The following is a 21,026-nucleotide window of genomic DNA, read 5'->3' on the forward strand; positions in this document are numbered from 1 at the left end:
TTTTCTCTTTGTAGGTATGATTTTGTAGAAGTTGAGGACCCCAGTGATGGAACTATATTAGGGCGCTGGTGTGGGTCTGGGACTGTACCAGGAAAGCAGGTTTCTAAAGGAAATCAAATCAGGATCAGATTCGTATCTGATGAATATTTCCCTTCTGAACCCGGGTTCTGCATCCACTACAACATTCTCATGCCAGTAAGTACCACTTAGAGATCTGCTCATTTAATTAGGTCAGTTGTCTACTTTTTTCCCATTTAAACAGGACAATCAGGCAAAACAAAAGCAAGAACCTTTCGCTAGCTTGAATTTTTTTTTATAAATGTCACTTTAGTTATACCTTATCAATAAGTGAAATAAAATATTTTGTACAACATTTAGAAAATTGTAACAAACCCATTACCACCCAATTCACTGTCTGGTATTTCAGTGTTAATGGAAAATTATATCAGGTAGATAGAATTTTCTCTTGAACAGAATAAGAACATTAGCATACTTATTCCTCTTATCAGTTAGGGATCATCAGCAATATTTGGATTATAAAATGTCTTCCTGAATTAATTTTAAGTATGATCATATTAAATAGCAAAATAATGGTAATAGTTTTCTAGAAGTTTTTGACCCTTTCTTATAGAATGGTCTTCTGCATTTTGCTAAATGTTATTCTTACATTCAAGATACATTTCAAGCTTACACAGTACCCTGATGGTTCTTATTTTTAAATTCATATCTATTTTTTGAAATAAATACATTACCAAGCTGCAAAGACAGTATTATCTGACATTAATGTTACTTTAATTAAATTCTTGCATGTATTGCCTAAAAGACCATGCTCTTGTGTAATGTTTTACTTTTTCTTTCCAGTATGGTGACATCATACTTTTATGCACCCAACAAATTTATTTTTTGGTTGTGTTGTTTACAAGTATGTATATAAGATATTTCTTTTAATCTTCTCCTGAAGAACTGTAAACTTATTAAATATTAATGCTTTTAAAATCCATGTTTTAATAAAATAGATTTTAAAAAGTAGTTAGCTCAATTTTTCTACTTAATTTTTATTCTAATTGAATAATATTTTTGGCCTTTTGTGCCCTTCCCCCCACCAAAAATGGTTTAGAAATTCTCACTGGAATTTAAGAAATCTACTTTGTCTGGTTATAATTGTTGTCCTTCTAGCTTCTAGTTGTATCATGATTGCTTGCAACCTTTATTTTATATATTAGTTCAAACATTTGTATATATTTCTTACACTGCAACAGGAATATCAAAATCCCTTTTGCATTTTTATCACATTCTGCTTATAAATAATAATTCAAAAGTACTTATACAGATATAATGATGTCATTATGGGAACATAACATGATGTAGGCTACAGGCATTAACATGTAGACTCTTGGATATAAAAACTGTGCATGCAGACAGCAGTTCATGAGAATTCATTAGTCAGAGAAAAATATAAAATTAATGATTAACTTTATATATTATATACATATTGTAATGTTAGCAGAAATTTTTCTTTTTGATTGCCCCAACTCAGGTCTGTTGACTATTATATAAGCAACTGATTAAGAAATGTAAGCATTGTTTAAGATACAGCCAGAAAGCAACAATAAAATACAAACTGAAATTTGAAAATGAAGATTTATTCATATACTAACAATAGAATCACTTGTTATGTATAATTGAAGTTAAGAGAGATATCTCTAAAATATACAGTATAAATTATACTGTGACTCTGGATCAATGTCCTTGTATAAATTTAAAATATTTATATTGATATTACATTATGAAATACTTTTGCCAGTACATATAGATGTTAATGGAGATTAACATTTTCTTTCTTAATCTTCAGAACTTTTCTTAAATTGTTTTTATTTAAATTTAATAAAATTTAATAACCTCACAGATCTATGGTTAGTCCTACCACCCTTCTGAGTAAAAAGTGCCCCACCACCTGGTTTTGACCTGTTACCAGAGATTCGCTGTGACTAACATCAGAAACTGCCTGGACGCGTCACTGATTTTGTCATTAAAATTAAATTTAGTACATTTGTAATTATTGAAATAGTTTAATAAATTGTAAATATGGACTCTGGTGGGCTGCAACCATGTTTTACGTGGCAACTAAGTTGACCTGTGATGGGCTGCAGAAAATGGAGATGTGGAAAAGTAGCACAGGGGACGTATTTTAATGTGCCCTATGCTTAGGAAAACAGTGGACTTTGGGCTGGAAGAAACCAGAGAACATGAGAGTAGGGTCTTCCGTTGCATAATAAGTGTGACTTGGTGATTTGAAATTGCCGGATTGCTTTCTGGAGTGATTATTGATGTATGAATTTTACAACCTCATGAGCTTTCATTCTTTGGGGTTTAAATTAACTTTAACAATTTATCTGCCATTTCTTCACCTGTGTTTGGTCTTGGCTCCATATGCCCATCCCTCCTCCCCCACAGCCAATAACTGCCTGCAGAGAGAGCAAGATTTGATGAGCAAAAAATTTGTAAAATGATTTTGCTTTTAAGCCTTGCGGAGTGTTTTGACTTATCATTGTGTATTGCTCCATGACATCTCGCCCTCCACCAACTCCCCCCACCCCAACATTACTTCGAGCAGGGCAGCAATCCATCAACCTTATCTGTGTATCAATGAATGGAAGCCTAAGGGATGAAAGTTTGCCTTCTGGAGAAGAGACTTGAAAGTTCTTGTGTCATTTGCTCAGGGGCAAGTGCCCCTCCAAGCCCTTACCCCCCTCACTCATCATCTTTGGTATGTTTTTTTTCCCCAAGAATGAACTTCACTTAGCACACCCAGATCCCCAGAAGCAATGGGTTCAATGGAAACACACCACTGCAAAATAGGACCTTAGGGGCCACCGGACACAATGGTTTCTTAACTTTGTAATGATAAAAACGATATTAACCACAAGTCCTTAGTAGGCTATTAACTTCCTAGTTTGAGGTTTGTTACTGAATGCCTAGTACAATGCCAGACACACTGCAGCTGCTCATTAATATCTCATAGACATGCAGCTGTTTCCCTTTAGAGTTGTCTAGACCCAAGTGGCACTGCACTAACTTCTCATTTACTATACGTTACCTTTGTTGCCTGTTGCACAATAGTGTTGATGCAGAAGCTAGAAAACTGAAGAATCACATATTATCCTGGTCCTGACATATTAGGCTATATTACCAAGAACGCATTCTTGCCCTACTTAAAGAACTGAACTATTTTTTTGTTGTTGTTTTGTTTGGAGGTGGAGCAAAACATCCAGATATCCAGGCTACTTAACAAAATTAGTGCATACTTGTTATATTATAACTATTAATGTGTATAATCATATTCACCTGCTTTTTAGAACTAACTTAATGAATATTTTGCATCTATTCATACATACAAAATCTTTGAGTTTAGTCACCTTTTTTCCCTGGGATAATTATGGAGAAAGTTGATTTTAATATTTCTTATATTTTACACATAAGGAAAATAAATCTGCAGTCTCCTTTGGGCGCATGAGTGGATATTTGATTTTAGTCAACCTTTTCCGCTCTGTGGTTCTGTTTACCATACATTAGTTAAAATTTTCAGAAACAGTTTTTGCCACACATGTTGCCTTTGAAAATTATGTTCACCTTCCTAAACTGATCTACTCACTCTCCATCAGCTAAGGACTGAAAGAACATATACTGTAGATTGTTTATCTATTTTATATATCAATACACATTCCTGTATAATGTTATGATTTGTGTATCATTTTCTTGATTTCCAGGTTCCTTCAAATAAGACATAAATAAAATCACCCTTCAATATTACTATCTTGAATTTGTATTAAAAGCTGTTTTATTTTAGAAAAATCTTTCAAAGTGTCTATATAAAATTATAGCTAGTTTTTTGTATCTTAAAAAATAGTGCTAGATTTACTGCATAAATTAAAATTTTTAGCACTTTAATGCTATTTTCAAGAACTATTTATGGCAACATATATATTCCTCAGTCATGCCTCATTAATAAATAATGGAAAATAAATCCATGTAATCTGGTGCCAAATGATATATATTCAGCTTTTATGATTGTGCAGAAGGAGTTAATAATGTCTTTGATTTTTTTTTCCTTCATGCTAAAAGAGAGGGGAAAAAAGGCTGGTAGATTAGCAGTGAGAGATTGTTTGGGAAGAAATGAAGCAAAACTGAAATAAAACAGTGCAAGCTTGTTTCTGTTTGGAGGCCACACACAGTGCGGGCCCAGCGGATCCCTTAGAAAGGAAAGAAAATTTTTTGTTTAATTTTGGAGTAATTTATAATAGACTGTGTATGTTTCACTCTGTGCACTGTAGCATAAGCACCATATTTAAAAAAATTAAGAAACCTACAAAGACTGAAAAAATAATATTTTCTTCTAGTATCAGAACACTTTATTAAAAGATATATTTTTTAAAAATCACAGCCTTAATGTAAAAATATATTGTATATTTTTTTCAGTTACTTCAAAATGAAACATATTTGAAATAAAATATGCCTATCTAAACTTGAATATTTAAGCAGTTTTATTTTGCATTCTTCTTGAGTGTAATAGTACTTTAAATTATGTATCCTTTTAAATGGTCATATGATTTGAGGATTTTCTTTTTCTTCTTCCAATCTCATTAACATTTTGAAAGATGATTAAATTACCACCGATTTATTTTGAAATGGGTTTATTGAATATTACATTTTAAGAATTTTAATGTAAGCTTTTTGAGCAGAGGTAATAGCATAATATTTTTAACAATTTTTTTACTACTGTTTTTCATTTATTGAATGTATCAGTTTACATTAAGTGCAATAGCTGTTAATAGCTACTTCATCAATTGACTCATATATTCTTTATCTTTTCTTTATGATTTGAAAAGGGGAGTGTAGGGTGTTGAATGACCTGAAGACTAACTCAGAACAATCCAGTGAAACTCATCTTTTTTTTTTTAATTGCTTCCAAATTTGCTCTACTAATTTTTGGAATTTTACTGTTTTGTTTTTTTTTAATATATATACTCAGTAACACTTGTCTGGACATTACCTAGGTTGAATTCTTGTTAATGAAATTATTTATATATTTAATCTGTAAAGAGATTAAATGATATGAGAGAATAAGACATAAGTATTATAGCGACTTTCTAACCCCAACTATGTGTTTTCCTTAATGGTGATTTTGTAAATGACTTGTCCAGAGTTAAGTCAGTGCCCAGCCATTGTGCACTGTAGAAGGGTGTATGGTTTCTGTGGGGGAGGCTTACAAGGACACTTGATGCCTGAGGTGCCACTAAGGAATGCATGACTGATCGCCAAAGTGGTTATTAATTATGCAGGATACAGAGAACAAAGCAGCTCAGTGAATATAGACTTTGGAGGGAGAAAGGAGGAGGGAGGATTTTTTTTCCATCCCTTCTAGTAGTGTTTGCCAGGTTATTTTACTGTTAATATCATGTAAAGAAAAGTCTTAACTGAAGGCCAAATTTGCTTTTATGTTCAGGTTAAGAAAGAATTCCAACTAACTCTCATACGCGGCATCAAATTTATTGGTTTACTTTCTTAGGGGGTGCTGCATGTCTGGAATAAAAGTAAATACCAAGAGTAATATCAAAACACTAATCCTATAGAAGAGAAAAATCAATGTCAGAATGAACTCAAAAAATTTTTTTAATTATAAATCTTCACAATAAATTGTACTACACTGCTCTATTACTATACTAAAATGATTTTAGCAAGTGAATATTTATGTTAAACCTTTTGAAATAAATTTTTCTTTGCCTTAAAGGAAAATTAAGAGAAAAAGTAGTTCTTAGAATTTTTTGTAGTATTTAGAGTATGGAAAAAGTATTTCAAGTCTGAAACACTTTTTGAATGATTAGATTTTTATTAAAATATGCAATGTACTTGTGTATTTAAGAAGGAAAGTCTTTTGAGAACATGATTTGATTGCATCAAAGAAATGATACAGTTGCTGCAGACTAAACTCTTGCTTGGCTAAAAGCTGTTTAATATATTTTTCCACTTAACTTCTAACCCATGGACACATTACTCCCTTTCATGTGAGGATCATGGTCTCTCTTCCATTTCTCCTGATTCTTTTTGTTCTGGCTAATCCCTAGCTATCTAAGAAAGAATTTTACAGATGGTATGACTTGTAGTTAGAAAGAAAAGGGCAGTTGGCACTACTACAGGGATGGTGAAAGGCAGACAGACCATTTTCTGTTGGTTGTAAATAAGAATTTAAACTCTTGAGAGCTTGACACTTGTTTGATTCATATTTTATATCTAAAGCCACAAAGATTTAAAACCTTAGCATTAATATGGCAATATAAACCCAAGGGAGAGAATTGTTCTCCAGAGGTAAGCTTGTTGCAATTTTAAATGATCAAATGATACTTTTCCTTCAGTATCTCCAATTGTTTTCCTGTTAATTCTTTTAACATTTATTGAAGAATATTTGATGAGTCATTTTGTTGTGGAAAACTTCAAAGGCATATTTGGTGTTGCCCTGGATCTCTAAGAACTTACCTTGTTTTGGAGAAAAATATATACATACCTATATAAATGCAGTCTATGAATAAGTGTCATCTAAGTAGTTTGGAAAGATCTTGAGAAGGAAGAGAGGTAATTATCAAGAGTAGAAGGATATAATTCTTAGATTAAAGGGGAAAAAAAGGAATCACACAAAAACCCTGGGAGTTACCTAGTATAAATTTGATATCAAATATATTATAAAAATCTCTCAAGAGCTTATTAAAAATGCATATTATCAGATGTCAGAGATTATGATTCTCTTGGTCTGGAGCAGTGCCCAGTTATCTGCATTTCATCAAACGTTCTTGGAGATGCTGATACAGAACGTTCCTACACTGAATTAGAATTTGCTCTAAACTATAAACTGAGCAAGATGCAGAGAGTTTTACTACAAGATATTGGGGAAATATTTTTCATATTCAAACAAACATGAATATTTTATGGGACAGATTGGAGACTCTGCATGCATATTTAACAGCTAACATACCCATGTGTTCTCCATTTTTCAGGATTGCAAAAAGAGTGGGACTTTCTCATGGAAGCATATGGATAGATTTCAATTTTTAGTATTTGCATGTATTGTACCAGCTTTTCTAAGCCGTATATTAAAGTCTATCAATTTTGTCAACTGTCAGTATCTGTTATCCATGGAACTAGGATAGATTGACAATCTGCCTTCTCTTCCAGTTCAAGGCCAAGCTTGTCTGATCATTCACAGACGGCACAGTTCCAGCACAGAGACCCAGTTCTAGACTAGATATCCATTCATTCTGTGGTGTGATAAGACACTATTAGTAAAACAAGACAGTTCCCATCTTCAAGAAATATTCTTTTATTTTCCTCATGCTCTTCTCTTTTAATCTGTAGTTCTAATTTTTGTCAGAGTTATAACTGTCCATAGTTTAAAAGACAAATATTTCTTAGGCTAACAGAACTAGCATTTACCCCTACTTTACCCTGGCCAAACCATTTTCCTGCCCCTTGGAGGCAAGCACTTCCTGTTTTATTTTTATCTGAGTCTTTTAGGATGGACCTCTTTACCTTCCGATGACATGCTTGTATTGTTAGTTCTTGGCTTTGTTTTTAAAATTATCTGTGAAGTTCACTCTGTACACACTCTGGAAGGTGAGGCTTTTGCTTTCTTTCATCCTCCTTCGTTTATCACACCTGTAGACACTGCCCAACATCCCATCCTCTATTAGATCCTAATTCTATCATGATCCAGATTCACTGTGTACATTATGGTGACCATCTGATCATTTTTCATAGCTGAGCCATGAAGTATGCTATGACTACATTTCCTTTTCTGACCATTTTTTTGCTTTGTTTTTCTGAACACTGGATTTTTGTTGTTGTTGGCTCAGATCCATGTGTTGATTCATTTATATATATATTTACCACAGAGTTATCCCCATTCCTTAGGTTGTGTGAATCGCCTCTCATCAGTCAGACACGTTAGGTTGCCTAATAATTTCATCTTCCAGAATAAATTTCTGGTAAAACAATCTGGTTGGCTTCAGTTTAGACTGATTGGCCTTTAGACCTGCTGTGCAGATGTCATCCTTGGGATCTTCCTTTGTCATTATCCCAAGTGTTTCCTTTGCAATTTTCTCGCATTTGATCCCTTGTTTGCAGGAATCTGGGTCTCCCTCTCTCTTCATTTACTTCCTTATTTGGAAAGAGAGTAAAATCCCCATAAACTCACTGAGTTAAAGGAGCATCAGAGATAAAATGTTATGCCCTTGTCTAACTAAAAATACTTTTATTTAACCCTGAAACTTCTGTGATACTTGGCCAAATCTAGGATTTGAGCTGGCCACTTAGAAGCTGACTGGGCATTCCGTGCATGTGGATGGACTTTGCTGACCATGGTCTTCACTGTACCATGAACTGACCAGGTCAATTCCTTAAAGACTCTCTGATTTGCTTAATCTTTTTTCTAGGGGTATAGTCTTTGCTGCCAATTTTCTAAAATGATGGCTGAGTGGATTAAGACTAAGAGTCTAAGAATTACCACCTTTTTACCCTTATATTGGAGATAATATCACCACTCCCAACTTGCTTGTGTTCCCCATTCCTTAAATTTTCAGTTTTAATCTGTTCAGGGGAGAAATCTGAATAGGGAATAAGTCAGTCGTTTGCCACAGTGGGAAATAGATTTGGAGTGTCTGACAGCTTCATGATTTTCAACTAATCCTCCTGGTTTCAGTCCCATTGTTATTCCACTTCCATAGGAACCTGGTGCCACCAGACCCCACAGCTTTTTGGTTGTCATTTCTCGTAAATCAGGTTGCTTCTTGGCTTTGACCCCTGCTGAACTTTGTCATGTCCACAGATTCAATGACGACATATCCACCTGCTTTTCATTTTCCAAAATTTTATCACTGTTGTCTCCCTTCCAATTTTTTTTTTGGCCGTAAAGGACTATGCATTTAAAAAATATATTTTACAAATCAATAATTTTGGGATAGAAAAGAGATAAAATGACTATCGTTTCTTTTATTATATATTTAGTGTGTTCTTATTAAAGGGTCAGTTTATATCTGATTTAAAAAATATGCAGATACTTTGCACAATAATTGAGGACTGAGGACATAATACAGTAGTCCCCCTTATCCATGTGAGATGCTTCCCAAGATAGTACCGAGCCTTATATACTATTTCCCAATATATACATACCTATCATAAGGTTTAATTTTATTAATTACGTGCAGTAAGAGATTAGCAACAATAACTAATAAAAACAATAATTATAACAATAATTATAATAAAAATTATGTGAACATGGTCTCTCCGTCTCTCAAAGTATCTGTGTTTTCTGTACAGTGCAGATACTGGGCAAGGGGATGACTTACAGCCCGGGCAGAACAGCCTGAGATTTTTATCGTGCTACTCAGAATGGCACACAATTTACAAAGTACAAGTTGTTTATTTCTGGAATTTTTTATTTAATGTTTTTTGAACCATGGTTGATTGTGGGTAACCAAAACCACAGGAAGGGAAACCGCTGGTAAGTGGCAACTATTGTAGATGCCCAGTGCCATGCCCTGTGACTGGCTTTCCTGAACAGTTCTCCATTACCCTCCGTGCCAGATAAAATAGGCCCCTAGAGAAGCTGCATTGCATGATTATGCTAATATTATGTTTTCTTTCTAAATGTTAGAGATGCATATAAAACTAGATATTGATTAGTTATTTAACATATGTTGGTCTCCATTTTAATATCATGTCTAGCAGTATCCACTGGGATACGTGTTAGTTGTAACCAAATAACTCATCAGCCCACATGTTTGAGAAAATGATATCCTTATAAGTAGTCTTCAAATACTCATTTATTGAGTAATGTTATTAGTTTATTTGAATGATTTGAACAATAAAACTAAGAGCTTTCAAAATTTTACCTATCTTTTAAACTAAACTGATGTACTTTTACTGTTATTTGTTTAAGACTACTTTGAAATCATATGAACCTATATAACCGTCAATTTTTATGTCTTCTATAGTCAGCATCAAAAACTAAATGGTAAGTGCAGTTAGTGTTAGGGACTTCTGAAGGGGTCAATATTTCAAAGTCAAGTATATTCTAAACATATTTTAGAAAGGAAAGGCTTAATGATATCAATTTGGAAATAATTGAATCAAGCAGAATAGGATGAATATAAATTAAAAGAAGTACTAAACATGATGGGTGCTTTTATGTCACTTGATCACCTAGAATGCAATATTCTCACTGTTTTACAGATTAAAACACAGAGAAGGTCACATATTTAGAAGTGTTTTTCCAATTTTATTTAAAGACAGGTGTGTCTGGACTTGTTGGGAACATAGCCCATAGCAGAAAGATCATTGAGGAAGGAAATATGTGTAAGACTCTCTCACCATCTCTGTTTTCCCTTTTAAAACACTTAAGTATTATTTCTGTTGATTGTGATGTCATAGATATTTGAGGAACTTCGAGAAGTTGGGAACTAAATTAGAATTTACCTTTTTTTTGTAAGTAAGGGATAGTGTTAATAAATATCAAGTGTTAAATTGTACTTTCTCCACACAATTGTCTTTAAAATGCGCACAAGACAGAATCTCCTTTCAAAGTTTCTTTCAAAATAATCACAGTGTTAAAGAAGTAAGGATTCATATATGTAGTCAGTGTTTCACTTATCACTCAGATGGCATCACGTGAAAAATTATACTGTTACTTGTGAGTAGCCTAGCAATCTTTTCAGCTTCAAAGAATTCTTCAGATTGTGTCATTGAGGTAAGTTGGGAGAGGATAATTACACAAAGAAATAGGAAAATAAAATAGAAACAAGATTCAATTGGCAGTCTGTTAAGCAACTGCTTAAGGTATCACTGAAATAATAATAAAAAAAACAAAAACAAAAAACCATAGCCTCCTTAGTTTGAAATTACACAGTTTGCGCACAGTGTCTGAACTATAAAAGGCACTGGGTAATATTTAAAATGAATGGAAGAGGAAACACAAATCTAAGGACTGGTGTACACGGGAATGGCTTTCACAGCTGTTTGCAGGGTGACAGCCTATGGGTGCTAAAGGCTTCGGGAGCCGAGGGAGGAAATTCCTGCACCAGGTTGTCTTTGTGTTGTGGATCCAGGACGAAGGTCCTGTGTCTGCCTAGGTGTTTCTACTCTTGCTAAGTCAAGTCGGTTTTTGTTGAAATGTGAATAAAAGCCATTATAGAAATACCTGCCTAGGACCTTTCCTTGCAAAGTAGTTATTCTGAAGAGGGATTAAGGCTGTCATCTTTGCCTTAAAAGACTATGTGAATTATCTTAAGTACTTCCAAAGCAGGTTTGCTTAAGAAAGCCAAGGTTTATATTACAACTTTTTTTTTTCTTCCTTCGGAAGAAGATAGAAAAGCATTGATGTGGCAATTATCTAAGACTCTAAAATCTGAGAAAGGACATAGAAATTACTAAGCATAGATCACTTCAGATCAACCTGTGCAGTGTCTAATACCTCCTCTGAAATTCTGCTTTTTAACTTTATAGCACTGTTAAAGAGGCAATGCCCTTTTTTCAGGAAACAAATGCTCTGGTAGGGTTAAAATGAATAAGTAAATAAATAGGTAAATAAATAAATAAGGGTACTTTCCTGCTGGATCTAAGTTAATGAAATAGCATAAGATGTAATTAGTTGTTCTCAGTAAAAAGACATGTGAAAGACAGGGAATTGTTAGAAGGCTGGAGAGACACCACATGCCAGAACTTGTCTTTTAATACCTGAGGGAAGTAAGTGGGTTTAAAATTATGACACATCCTTTGGATGAGATTCTTTAGATGTCATCTCAAATAATCTGACACAAATATTTTTCTTTCTTTTAGGAATCTGGTGAGTGATGCATTATGGTAATCCCATTACTGATAAACTAGAAACAAAACAAAACAAAAAAGCCACACCCATGTCTACTTGGGCATACAGGGTTTGATTTTAAAGTCAGGATCCCGTTCATAGTGGGTCTTTGGCAGGATCCTGATTTCTCTCTGAAATTCATGTTTACATGCTGTTTAGTCACTTCTTAGAACTCCACATAATGTTTACTGTTTTATGCCTATATGTCAAGAGAGGTATATATTTGACTAACGTGTGTAATTGTTGCAATACTAATTTGAAGATGTGAATTTTCATTGCATATTTAAATTGGTTTTCTCAAATCTTGGGGTCATGCTTTCCATTTATATACAGTTTATGTTTTCTCTTCCAGTAGAATTTCTAATTACAGAAAGGGCTTGGCTGCTTCCTCTGGCTAGCCATAGTTCTTATTTGGCATGAATGGCCTGGCATAATTTTATGCCACTGAGCAATTTAACGATACTAAATCATTAAAAGGACATTTGGTCTTTTGATAAGATCTTGAACCTTCTGTTCACTGCCCTTTGCATCCGGTTTTTACTTTTTCATTTATATTGCAAGACTGTGGCAAGATGCAATTTAATTTAAGTAGATATTCAGTTATTTGACTTGGAGACATATGTAATTTTGTGTTATAATTGTAAGCTGATCCCCCAAAAAAGCCCACACCAACCTACATCCATAAATATACTGCTCACAAAAATTAAGAATATTTTATTACCTCATATTTATTTTGAAATATCCCCTAATTTTTGTGAGCAGTGTAATAATAGTGCATACTATTTTTTGAACACCTAGTTCTGTATTGAGTTCTTGATATATGTCACCTCATTTAGTCTTCATAATAACTCAATGAGAAATTATCCCCATTTACCGAGGAAGAAGTATGCTCAGAGAAAAAATATGCAACTTGCCTAAGGTTCAGAGCAAAGAAGTAGAAAAAAATATAGTCAAACCATAAATTTCAAGCATAATATATAGTATCTTCTAATCAATTTTTCCCAATAAAACCTTTTTTAACATTTCTTTTGAGAGGATTGTAAATTGACATCCACTTGTAAGAAATATCCAGTACAATCTTCACCTAATTATTCCTAGTGGTAACATCTTACATAACTATACATAGTACAATATCACAACCTGGAAAGTGACATTGATACAATCCATCAACTCAAAAAAGTTTCTTTTGAAAAAATAAAAATGTATAGCATCATAGAAGATATTAAATAAAAGTATTATATGGAAATACTTTTATAAAAAATAGTTTAAAAGGTGTTTAATACATAGTTTTAAAAATGGTACAACAAAGCATAACAAGAGTGTGCATATATTTTTGTATCAGTAAATGGCTTCAGAATCTCAATTTAGGTTAGGAGGGAAATTTTTGTATTCTGAACTAGGTGACCTCATAATCTTCCACATCTAATAATTTATAGTGTGATGCAGGCCATTTTTGCAGCTGAGAGTAGAACATTTACCATAGACTAAAGATTACAAAATCAAAAATAATACCACAAATCACTTTTCTTAATGTGGGATTTATAGTGAATGTGTGAAAAATAAATAGTCACTATAAATAAATCCACGAATAAAGCTTTGCAGCTTCAGAGACAGAGATTAATGAAGTTTTAGGATGCTAAGAGCTCAAGATATAATCTATAGCTTTAAACCAATGTCAAGACTCAGAACTGATTGCTTTAAAAGCCCTTCATTTCTCTAGAATAGATTAATGACTTTAGTGCTACTAAATCTCTCATGCAAAATGTATATAATTTGGTTCCAACAGGTATGGTATGTGAGAGTACTTATTAAGTGTAACTGTATAATATGTAAAATTTTAGCTACTTCAAAAAAGATAGTGTGGTTTTGGGGGGTTTTTTCAAGGTATCTTTTGCCTTTAGAATTCATTGCAAACCAGCTTATAAACACATTGGGAGCTGAGAGCTGGTTCATTAGTTGACTAAGTCAGGTGGAAAAATCATAAAAATGATACACATAATCTGTAAGCCCTTAAAATTTCAGTGCTCTGCACTAAAGGCCAAGACCTTTTCTTTAAGTAGGATATGCTGATTGGAGTTTGGTTATATTTCTTCCAAAAATCATGGTCATAATGCCTTAATTATGACTTTCAGTTTGGGATTTTTAAAGTAAAAATGACAACTCAAAGATACTTTTTAAAACAATGTAAACACAGAATTCCTCTAGAATTTTTTTGAAGCTTTCTCTCCTGTATTTTACAGTTGTCTCTCAGACCTAATTGAACATCAGCTATTTGTTGTTGTTTTATATATAAACTCATTCTGTAGGGAGTCCTTCAAAGCATCCATCTAAGTTTTCAAAGAGACAGCAACTCACATTTGATTGGGTTACATAATAGTGAAATAAGGAAAATTACAATATCAAGCACTACTGATATAAATAGTTTGGGGAATAAATACAACCGTCTCATGGTTAAATGTTAAATTTAACTGGTGGTAGCAGGAAGGCTAGAATTCACTGAGTTGTGGGTACCATTGGTCAGTATGATTTGCATCTATAGGAAAATACTAAAGCAGGAGGTCAGTTAAGTAAGGTCCATTAAGATAATGACTTGCCCTTTGATCAATGTTGATTTTAATATTGCTCGATAGTGTGTCATTAGACAATTGTAATTTAAAATTGTGTGGCCAATAGAAAAATAATTGGTAATTGAGTTGGTATGTATATCACAATAGCTAAGAATATGCCTGGTGCATTTAAAACATTATTATTCTTTTCCTATATAATTTTTCCAGTGATTTACTTGCATTATTTTTCAAGCTGCAGACTATATATAGCATGGCTACCTGGAAGTTACTTGGAGTTTGGGAGAGTGAGTTTTCTACTAGTGGATACCTTTTATACAGACAGAACTCCAGATGAAGATGTATGAAGAGATATTTTTATATTAGTGAAACAGAAAAAACATGTATTTAATATTCATTATAGTAATGAAGAAGCAAGGTTTTGTTTTTTCCTCCCTCCCTCCCTCCCTCCCTCCCTCCCTCCTCCCTTCCTTCCTTCCTTCCTTCCTTCCTTCCTTCCTTCCTTCCTTCCTTCCTTCCTTCCTTCCTTCCTTCCTTCCTTTTTCTTCCTTCCTTCCTCCCTTCCTTCCTTCCTTCCTTCCTTCCTTCCTTCCTTCCTTCCTTCCTTCCTTCCTTCCTTCCTTCCTCTTTCCTGTGCTCCCTTACCCTAATCAACTTTTTAACTTGTATTATTTTCAGAATTTTGTCTATACTTTACCACCCATGCTTCCTAAGAAAAATGCCTTGCTTTTTAAAAAAAAAAAAAAAACCCAACTCTTCTTTATATTAAAATGACTCTTTAGTTCAAAGCAGGCATTCTGCTAATATACAGCATCCTCTATGATGTCATAGGGTATGCTCTGATTTGGTTATCTTCTTGCACTAAGGAAATGGGAAGGTTGACAATAACAGTGTTTATGATATCTTCTGTACTAGTAGTCGTGTTTAACCCTCTAAGATCTTGAGGTGTCCTCAGCACTTTGATTGTTGTTTTTGACTGAGATTCTTTTTTTTATTATTTTTATTATTTTTATTTTTTATTTTTTACAGGGACAGAGAGAGAGTCAGAGAGAGGGATAGATAGGGACAGACAGACAGGAACGGAGAGAGAGGAGAAGCATCAATTATCAATTTTTCGTTGCGACACCTTAGTTGTTCATTGATTGCTTTCTCATATGTGCCTTGACCACGGGCCTTCAGCAGACTGAGTAACCCCTTGCTCGAGCCAGCGACCTTGGGTCCAAGCTGGTGAGCTTTTGCTCAAACCAAAGGAGCCTGCACCTAAGCTGGCGACCTCGGGGTCTCGAACCTGGGTCCTCCGCCTCCCAGTCTGATGCTCCATCCACTGCGCCACCGCCTGGTCAGGCTGACAGAGATTCTTTACTTGTGTTCTTGTGACCTTCAATACTACAGATCTGACTTGAATTCCCACTTTTTAACTAACCTACCTGTACAAACCTGGACAAGTTTTCCAAACCACAGAATGTGAATGACAAAAGTTTCTGCCTTACAGCATTGTTGTGAGGATTAAATACCAAATGCTTAGCTCAGTGTTTGGCAGGCAGTGGTGAAAAAATGTTACCTTTTTTCTAAGGTCAGATTTAATGTTATGTCTGATTCTCAGTGCTCTCTCCCTAACTTGATATTTTTAAAACTTTCTGACTGAGACCTCACCAGAAGAAAAAACTTCACAGTGTGATTATGTATGCATGTGCACACACACACATGCAGACGCACATGATCACATCTTAGAATGATGTATATGTGCAGGTTCAGATATTATAAGAAAACATATGAAATCAGTACTATAGTTTCTGTATTTAAAGAATCCTAGTCACAATGTATTAAACTGATTGCACAATCCACTAACTATGCCAGAACTTCTGTTCATAGAAATCTGACCTAGATTGTAAAAGATGTATTGTGTGTAAATGAAACAGTGTAACTTTTGGCCATTTCACTTACTTTTCTGGAAAGATATCATATTACACTAAAATGTGTCAAAATTTATTCTTAACTATCCCCCACATTGTCACTTAAGCACACCTTCCACTATAACCTGCAAAAACGAAAATGGGTTTTAGAAAGTCCGAATTGAAGGTCTTCTATCAATGTTGGCCTATTCAAAGCTGATTCCTTAAAAGAACTCCTCCTTGATGATCACATTCCAGGATTGTACTGAGGCTTTCATGATCATAGGAACTATTTATTGAATGCTCACCTCCTCTACGATGTTAAAATGGACAACTTATTTGCAATGATTATTAGTTAAGCCTGCTTTCCCACTGATGTTTTGAAGAACTCATCAATCTTTTAGTGCAGGAATTTAAGGTTCAATTAGTGGTTTTGAATCAGCAGCTAGAGCCCGCCCGCCCTCCTCACTGTTCGGTGCCAATGCCGGTAAGCAGAGGTGAAAGAGATTGCTTTCTAAGCCTGCCCTGCAGCTATCTTCACATTTTTAGTGAAACCAAAGGAGAGGCTGGACAGTTTATGGATAACTGTCTCATGGTGGTGCTTATCAAATGGGGAGTGAGAAATTTCTTCTCAGGGTTCTCCCTGGTACAAATGGAAACACAGATGAAAGGTTTTAGAAAGCACAGGTTTGCATTGTTTGGACAGGTCTCTTGGCTTCCTGAACTATGCACACTACATGAAGTGGGGCCTTGAGTGGTATTTGCTCTATGTGTATTAATGGCATTTCTGCCTGAAGATAAAACTTTTTTTTTTTTTTTGGTAAAAATAACTTGTCACTCAGTTGAGACGTTTTGCTTGGGAAATGCTATGGTTTTGAACTATTTCTCTGCTTGTGCATCTCACCTGCTTCCCTGCACTCTGTTTGCTGACATGTTGGTTTTATGTTTAAAAATCTGCTATACGAATATCACCTTTGTATTGCATTTGTGTAAGTTGACTGCTAAGAACATGTTTTATAACTTTTAGAACACTTAAACTGGGATAGCCATAATGATAAATTGTTAAAGCTAAGTATTTTTCATGATGTGCAACCTTTAGGTTTTCATTTAATTTCTAATTGGCTCGGGTGTTCCAAAATACACTGCCATTTTATTCATATTATGAATGAATTATATTAATACAGTTGTAGCTTTATATAGTTGGATGTAGTTCCAAGGAAATCTGTATTTTTTCTAATCTTTTATCCAAATTGTAGATCATTATTAATATTTATTAAAATATATTAATAGTATTAACATTTATTTAATCATTTCCTCCCCACCCATCCATCCCCCTGTGCTCCCTTTGAGAGCATTAAGAATTTCAGTTGGGCCTGACCAGGCAGTGGCACAGTGGATAGAGCATTGGACTGGGATGTGGAGAACCCTGGTTTGAACCCGGAGGTTGCCAGTTGAGCGCGGGCTCATCTGGTTTGAGCAAGACTCACCAGCTTGAGCTCAAGGTCGCTGGTAGGTCACTCAGTCTGCTGTAGCCCCCCCCCCCCCCACTCCCCGGTCAAGGCACATATGAGAAAACAATCAATGAACAACGAAGGTGCCGCAAGGAAGAATTAATGCTTCTCATTTGTTTCCCTTCCTGTCTGTCTGTCCTTTTTTGTTCCTCTCTCTGTCTCTGTCACAAAAAAAATTTTTTTAGTCAGTTGTCACATTTGTTTTAAGCATAGACAAAGACTCTAGGCTTTTTCCTTGACCCTTGGGATTGATAGAAAATATTTACAGATGTTAGCCATGGTGAACTACTTTTGATATATCCCTTTTGATCTATGAATAATAAACAGGGGGCTTTCATTAGGTATATCAAAGTTTCCAGGCCTTCCCCCTCAAAAAAAGTTGATGGCCAAATGGAGATGATGCAGAGTGTTCTATCGTTGCTACCATAGCCACATGTATTATGCAGTAAGTACATGTTTTTAATATGTTTTTAAGACTTGCCTCTGTATTGCATCTCTGTAACATTACCGCTGCTAACATGTTTTATTACTTCTAGAGTAATTTTGTTGGCATATACATAATACTAAATAACTGATATGTAGAACTTATTTTTAGGGCCTTATATCACTAGTAGAAAATTTTTGTTCGCCCTGCTTTGTATTTAGCTGATTTTCCTCAGTGAACATGTGAATCAATTCTATAGAATTCAAGGCTTTGTTTAAATAACTTTTTTTTATGAACATAAACATAATTTGTGGGTTTTGTTTATTTGTTTGTTTGCAGGGATAGCTGCAGTTAGTTCATCAACATGCTTTGCAATGCAAGACTGTCTTATTCAGTATTGTATTCTTACTTCTTAGCAGAGTCCCTGACACCTAAGCAACCCTTCAAATTTTCAGTGAATGAAGGAGTGCTAAGTAACTTCCATGGTTGCTCGGGTGGCAGACAGATATTCCTGGGATAGCCAATAGCACAGTCCTAAGTAGCAGCGGCTGGAAAATAGCCAGCCTCTGCATTCTGTGTTGTAAACCTGAGTCCTAATACCTGAAGCCAGCGAGCAACAGCCCTGTGCCCGAATGAATGTTGATCCTGGAAAAACCCTTGGTGGTTTCCCTGAGAAATCATTGCCAACTTTATGATGTGCACTTGATTCTGATGGAGGCACTACTGTTTAAAAGTGGAATAAAGAATTCAGGCCATAGGAAGTAATAAAAAATGTCCGAGTTCCAGCACTGTTAAGTAATTACCCGTTTCTCAGTATCACACCATAATATCTATACCTGAGTTTCTATCATGCATTTCAGATTGCACAGACTGTCCTATGCATTAACATATTTATTTTAATAAGTAATTATGGTACAAAACTTTAGTAAATAATTGGTACAAATTCCAGTGTTTAATTCTTGAAATTACTATTTTTATTTAGATAATTGGAGATAGGTGAAATTTGCAATACACTAAGCAGTGGTTCCTGGTGGCCAATTTAGGGCAAAGATTCTCTTTGTATTAGTAATATTTGAATATTTTTACTCTATTCAAATTCATAGTTTCAAAATTGGAAGGATCCTTCAAATTAGTTTTGCATATCTTCCATCTGATTCCCAATGCATTTGCTTTTCAGACAAAATGATTTTGTGACTTTGTCTCAAAACTTATAAATTCACTATGTTTGAGCTATTGAGGCCACTCCATATTTAACCTGTGTTGTTTTTAAAAAATTATTTCTTACATTAACCCCACACCTTTTTTCCCTTAACTCCCTCTTACTGATCTTAATCTTTCTTTTGAAACTGCACAGAATAATTTAAATGTCTTTCTCCATTACTCTTAGTGCCACATAAAATGTATAATATTTATACCCATCATCTTATTTGAGCTGCAAAACAACCTTGTCAACTAGGTAGCTTATGTATTATTATCTTTGTCTTATAGGTAAATACTCTAAAACATAGAGAAAATAAGTAACTTTCCAATGATCACACATACAGATAATAATTGGTGGACCCAGGTTTCATGTCCTGATCTTCTGATTCAGAATTCTGTGTTCTTTCCATGATACCATGTTGCCTCAAAATATCCTTTCCACTTTTACATTTTTCACTGCTTTAAATAATGCACTCTTAGTTTCTTTTTTCAGTTTCTAAGTATTGTCAGACATTCCTCAAGTGACCTAATATTTAGTGTAATAACTTTTGCGGTTCTAGATGGCTGTGTGTGTGTACACATGTCCATATATGCCCACACAGAGCACAGAAAATGTTCATAGCCTCTGGTGGCTACATTTATAAAGAATTTTGTAATTATAGCCAGTCTTTGTGCCCCCTCCAATACATACTTCTGTTTAACTGTACCTTGGCCCTTATGTAAAAATATACAAATTTTGAAAAACAAATGTATCTTATTTACCATTTCAGAGTACATGCTTTCCAAGTGAATTGTGAAGCTCATTCTTATTTTGTACATAACTGTTTAGTGAAATCAGGAAAACTTATTTTCTGGGCAGCTGTTTAAGATTGAAAAGTTTTTCTTTCTGCACTCCATATTTGGTTAAAGGGAAAACCTCAAATCTTCCCGGCTTCATCCAGTCTGGCTAGCACAGGAAATAAACACTTTCAGGGTGTAGCAGCAGACTCAATAAAAATTAAGTATTTTCAAAGTTCACTGAGAAACTGCTTTACCCAGTTCATACAGGATTATACCATGCACTGAATATCAAAGAAAGAAGTTAGTATTGACCAGTATATAATTCTGTACTTTAAACCCAGAAATAACACTAACCACTTCCTAGACTGTGAAAAGCAGTAATACAAGCTGAAACCACAGTTGACCAATCAGAGCATATACAACCACAATGGTACTGGTGCTAGTATATAATTATTTCTATGTACTGTATTCTGCCTAAAATCATCAGAAGCCAGAAAATATTTCCACAGCAGTGAATAGCAAAGGCACTTAGAAAGGTAAATTAATTTCAAGTAACCATTTCTGAAACCCAGTTCTAAAAAAGTGGCATCGCAGTTGCTGCATAAATATTCATATGATCAGACTTAAATAATCTTTAAATGATGATTTGTCTAAAACTGTGCTGCTAACGCTGAGAGGTTCAAGTTTCTCATGAAGTTAATACTTTTACTCAAATGTTCTTCTTTGAGGCTAATTAGTGAGAAAAAA

General features: G+C 34.5%; 1 protein-coding gene across 1 annotated transcript in view; it reads left to right on the forward strand.

Annotated features, from left to right (window-relative positions):
- The window catches only part of PDGFC (platelet derived growth factor C), a 198,897-nt gene that overhangs the window by 147,904 nt on the left and 29,967 nt on the right, over positions 1-21,026 (forward strand). Inside the window, exon 3 of the mRNA XM_066387576.1 lies at positions 15-195. Within this exon, the coding sequence (XP_066243673.1) occupies positions 15-195 (181 nt within the window). The remainder of the gene's footprint in view (positions 1-14; positions 196-21,026) is intronic.

Source organism: Saccopteryx leptura, chromosome 1 (genome assembly GCF_036850995.1).
Source record: "Saccopteryx leptura isolate mSacLep1 chromosome 1, mSacLep1_pri_phased_curated, whole genome shotgun sequence".
Taxonomy (NCBI): domain Eukaryota; kingdom Metazoa; phylum Chordata; class Mammalia; order Chiroptera; family Emballonuridae; genus Saccopteryx; species Saccopteryx leptura.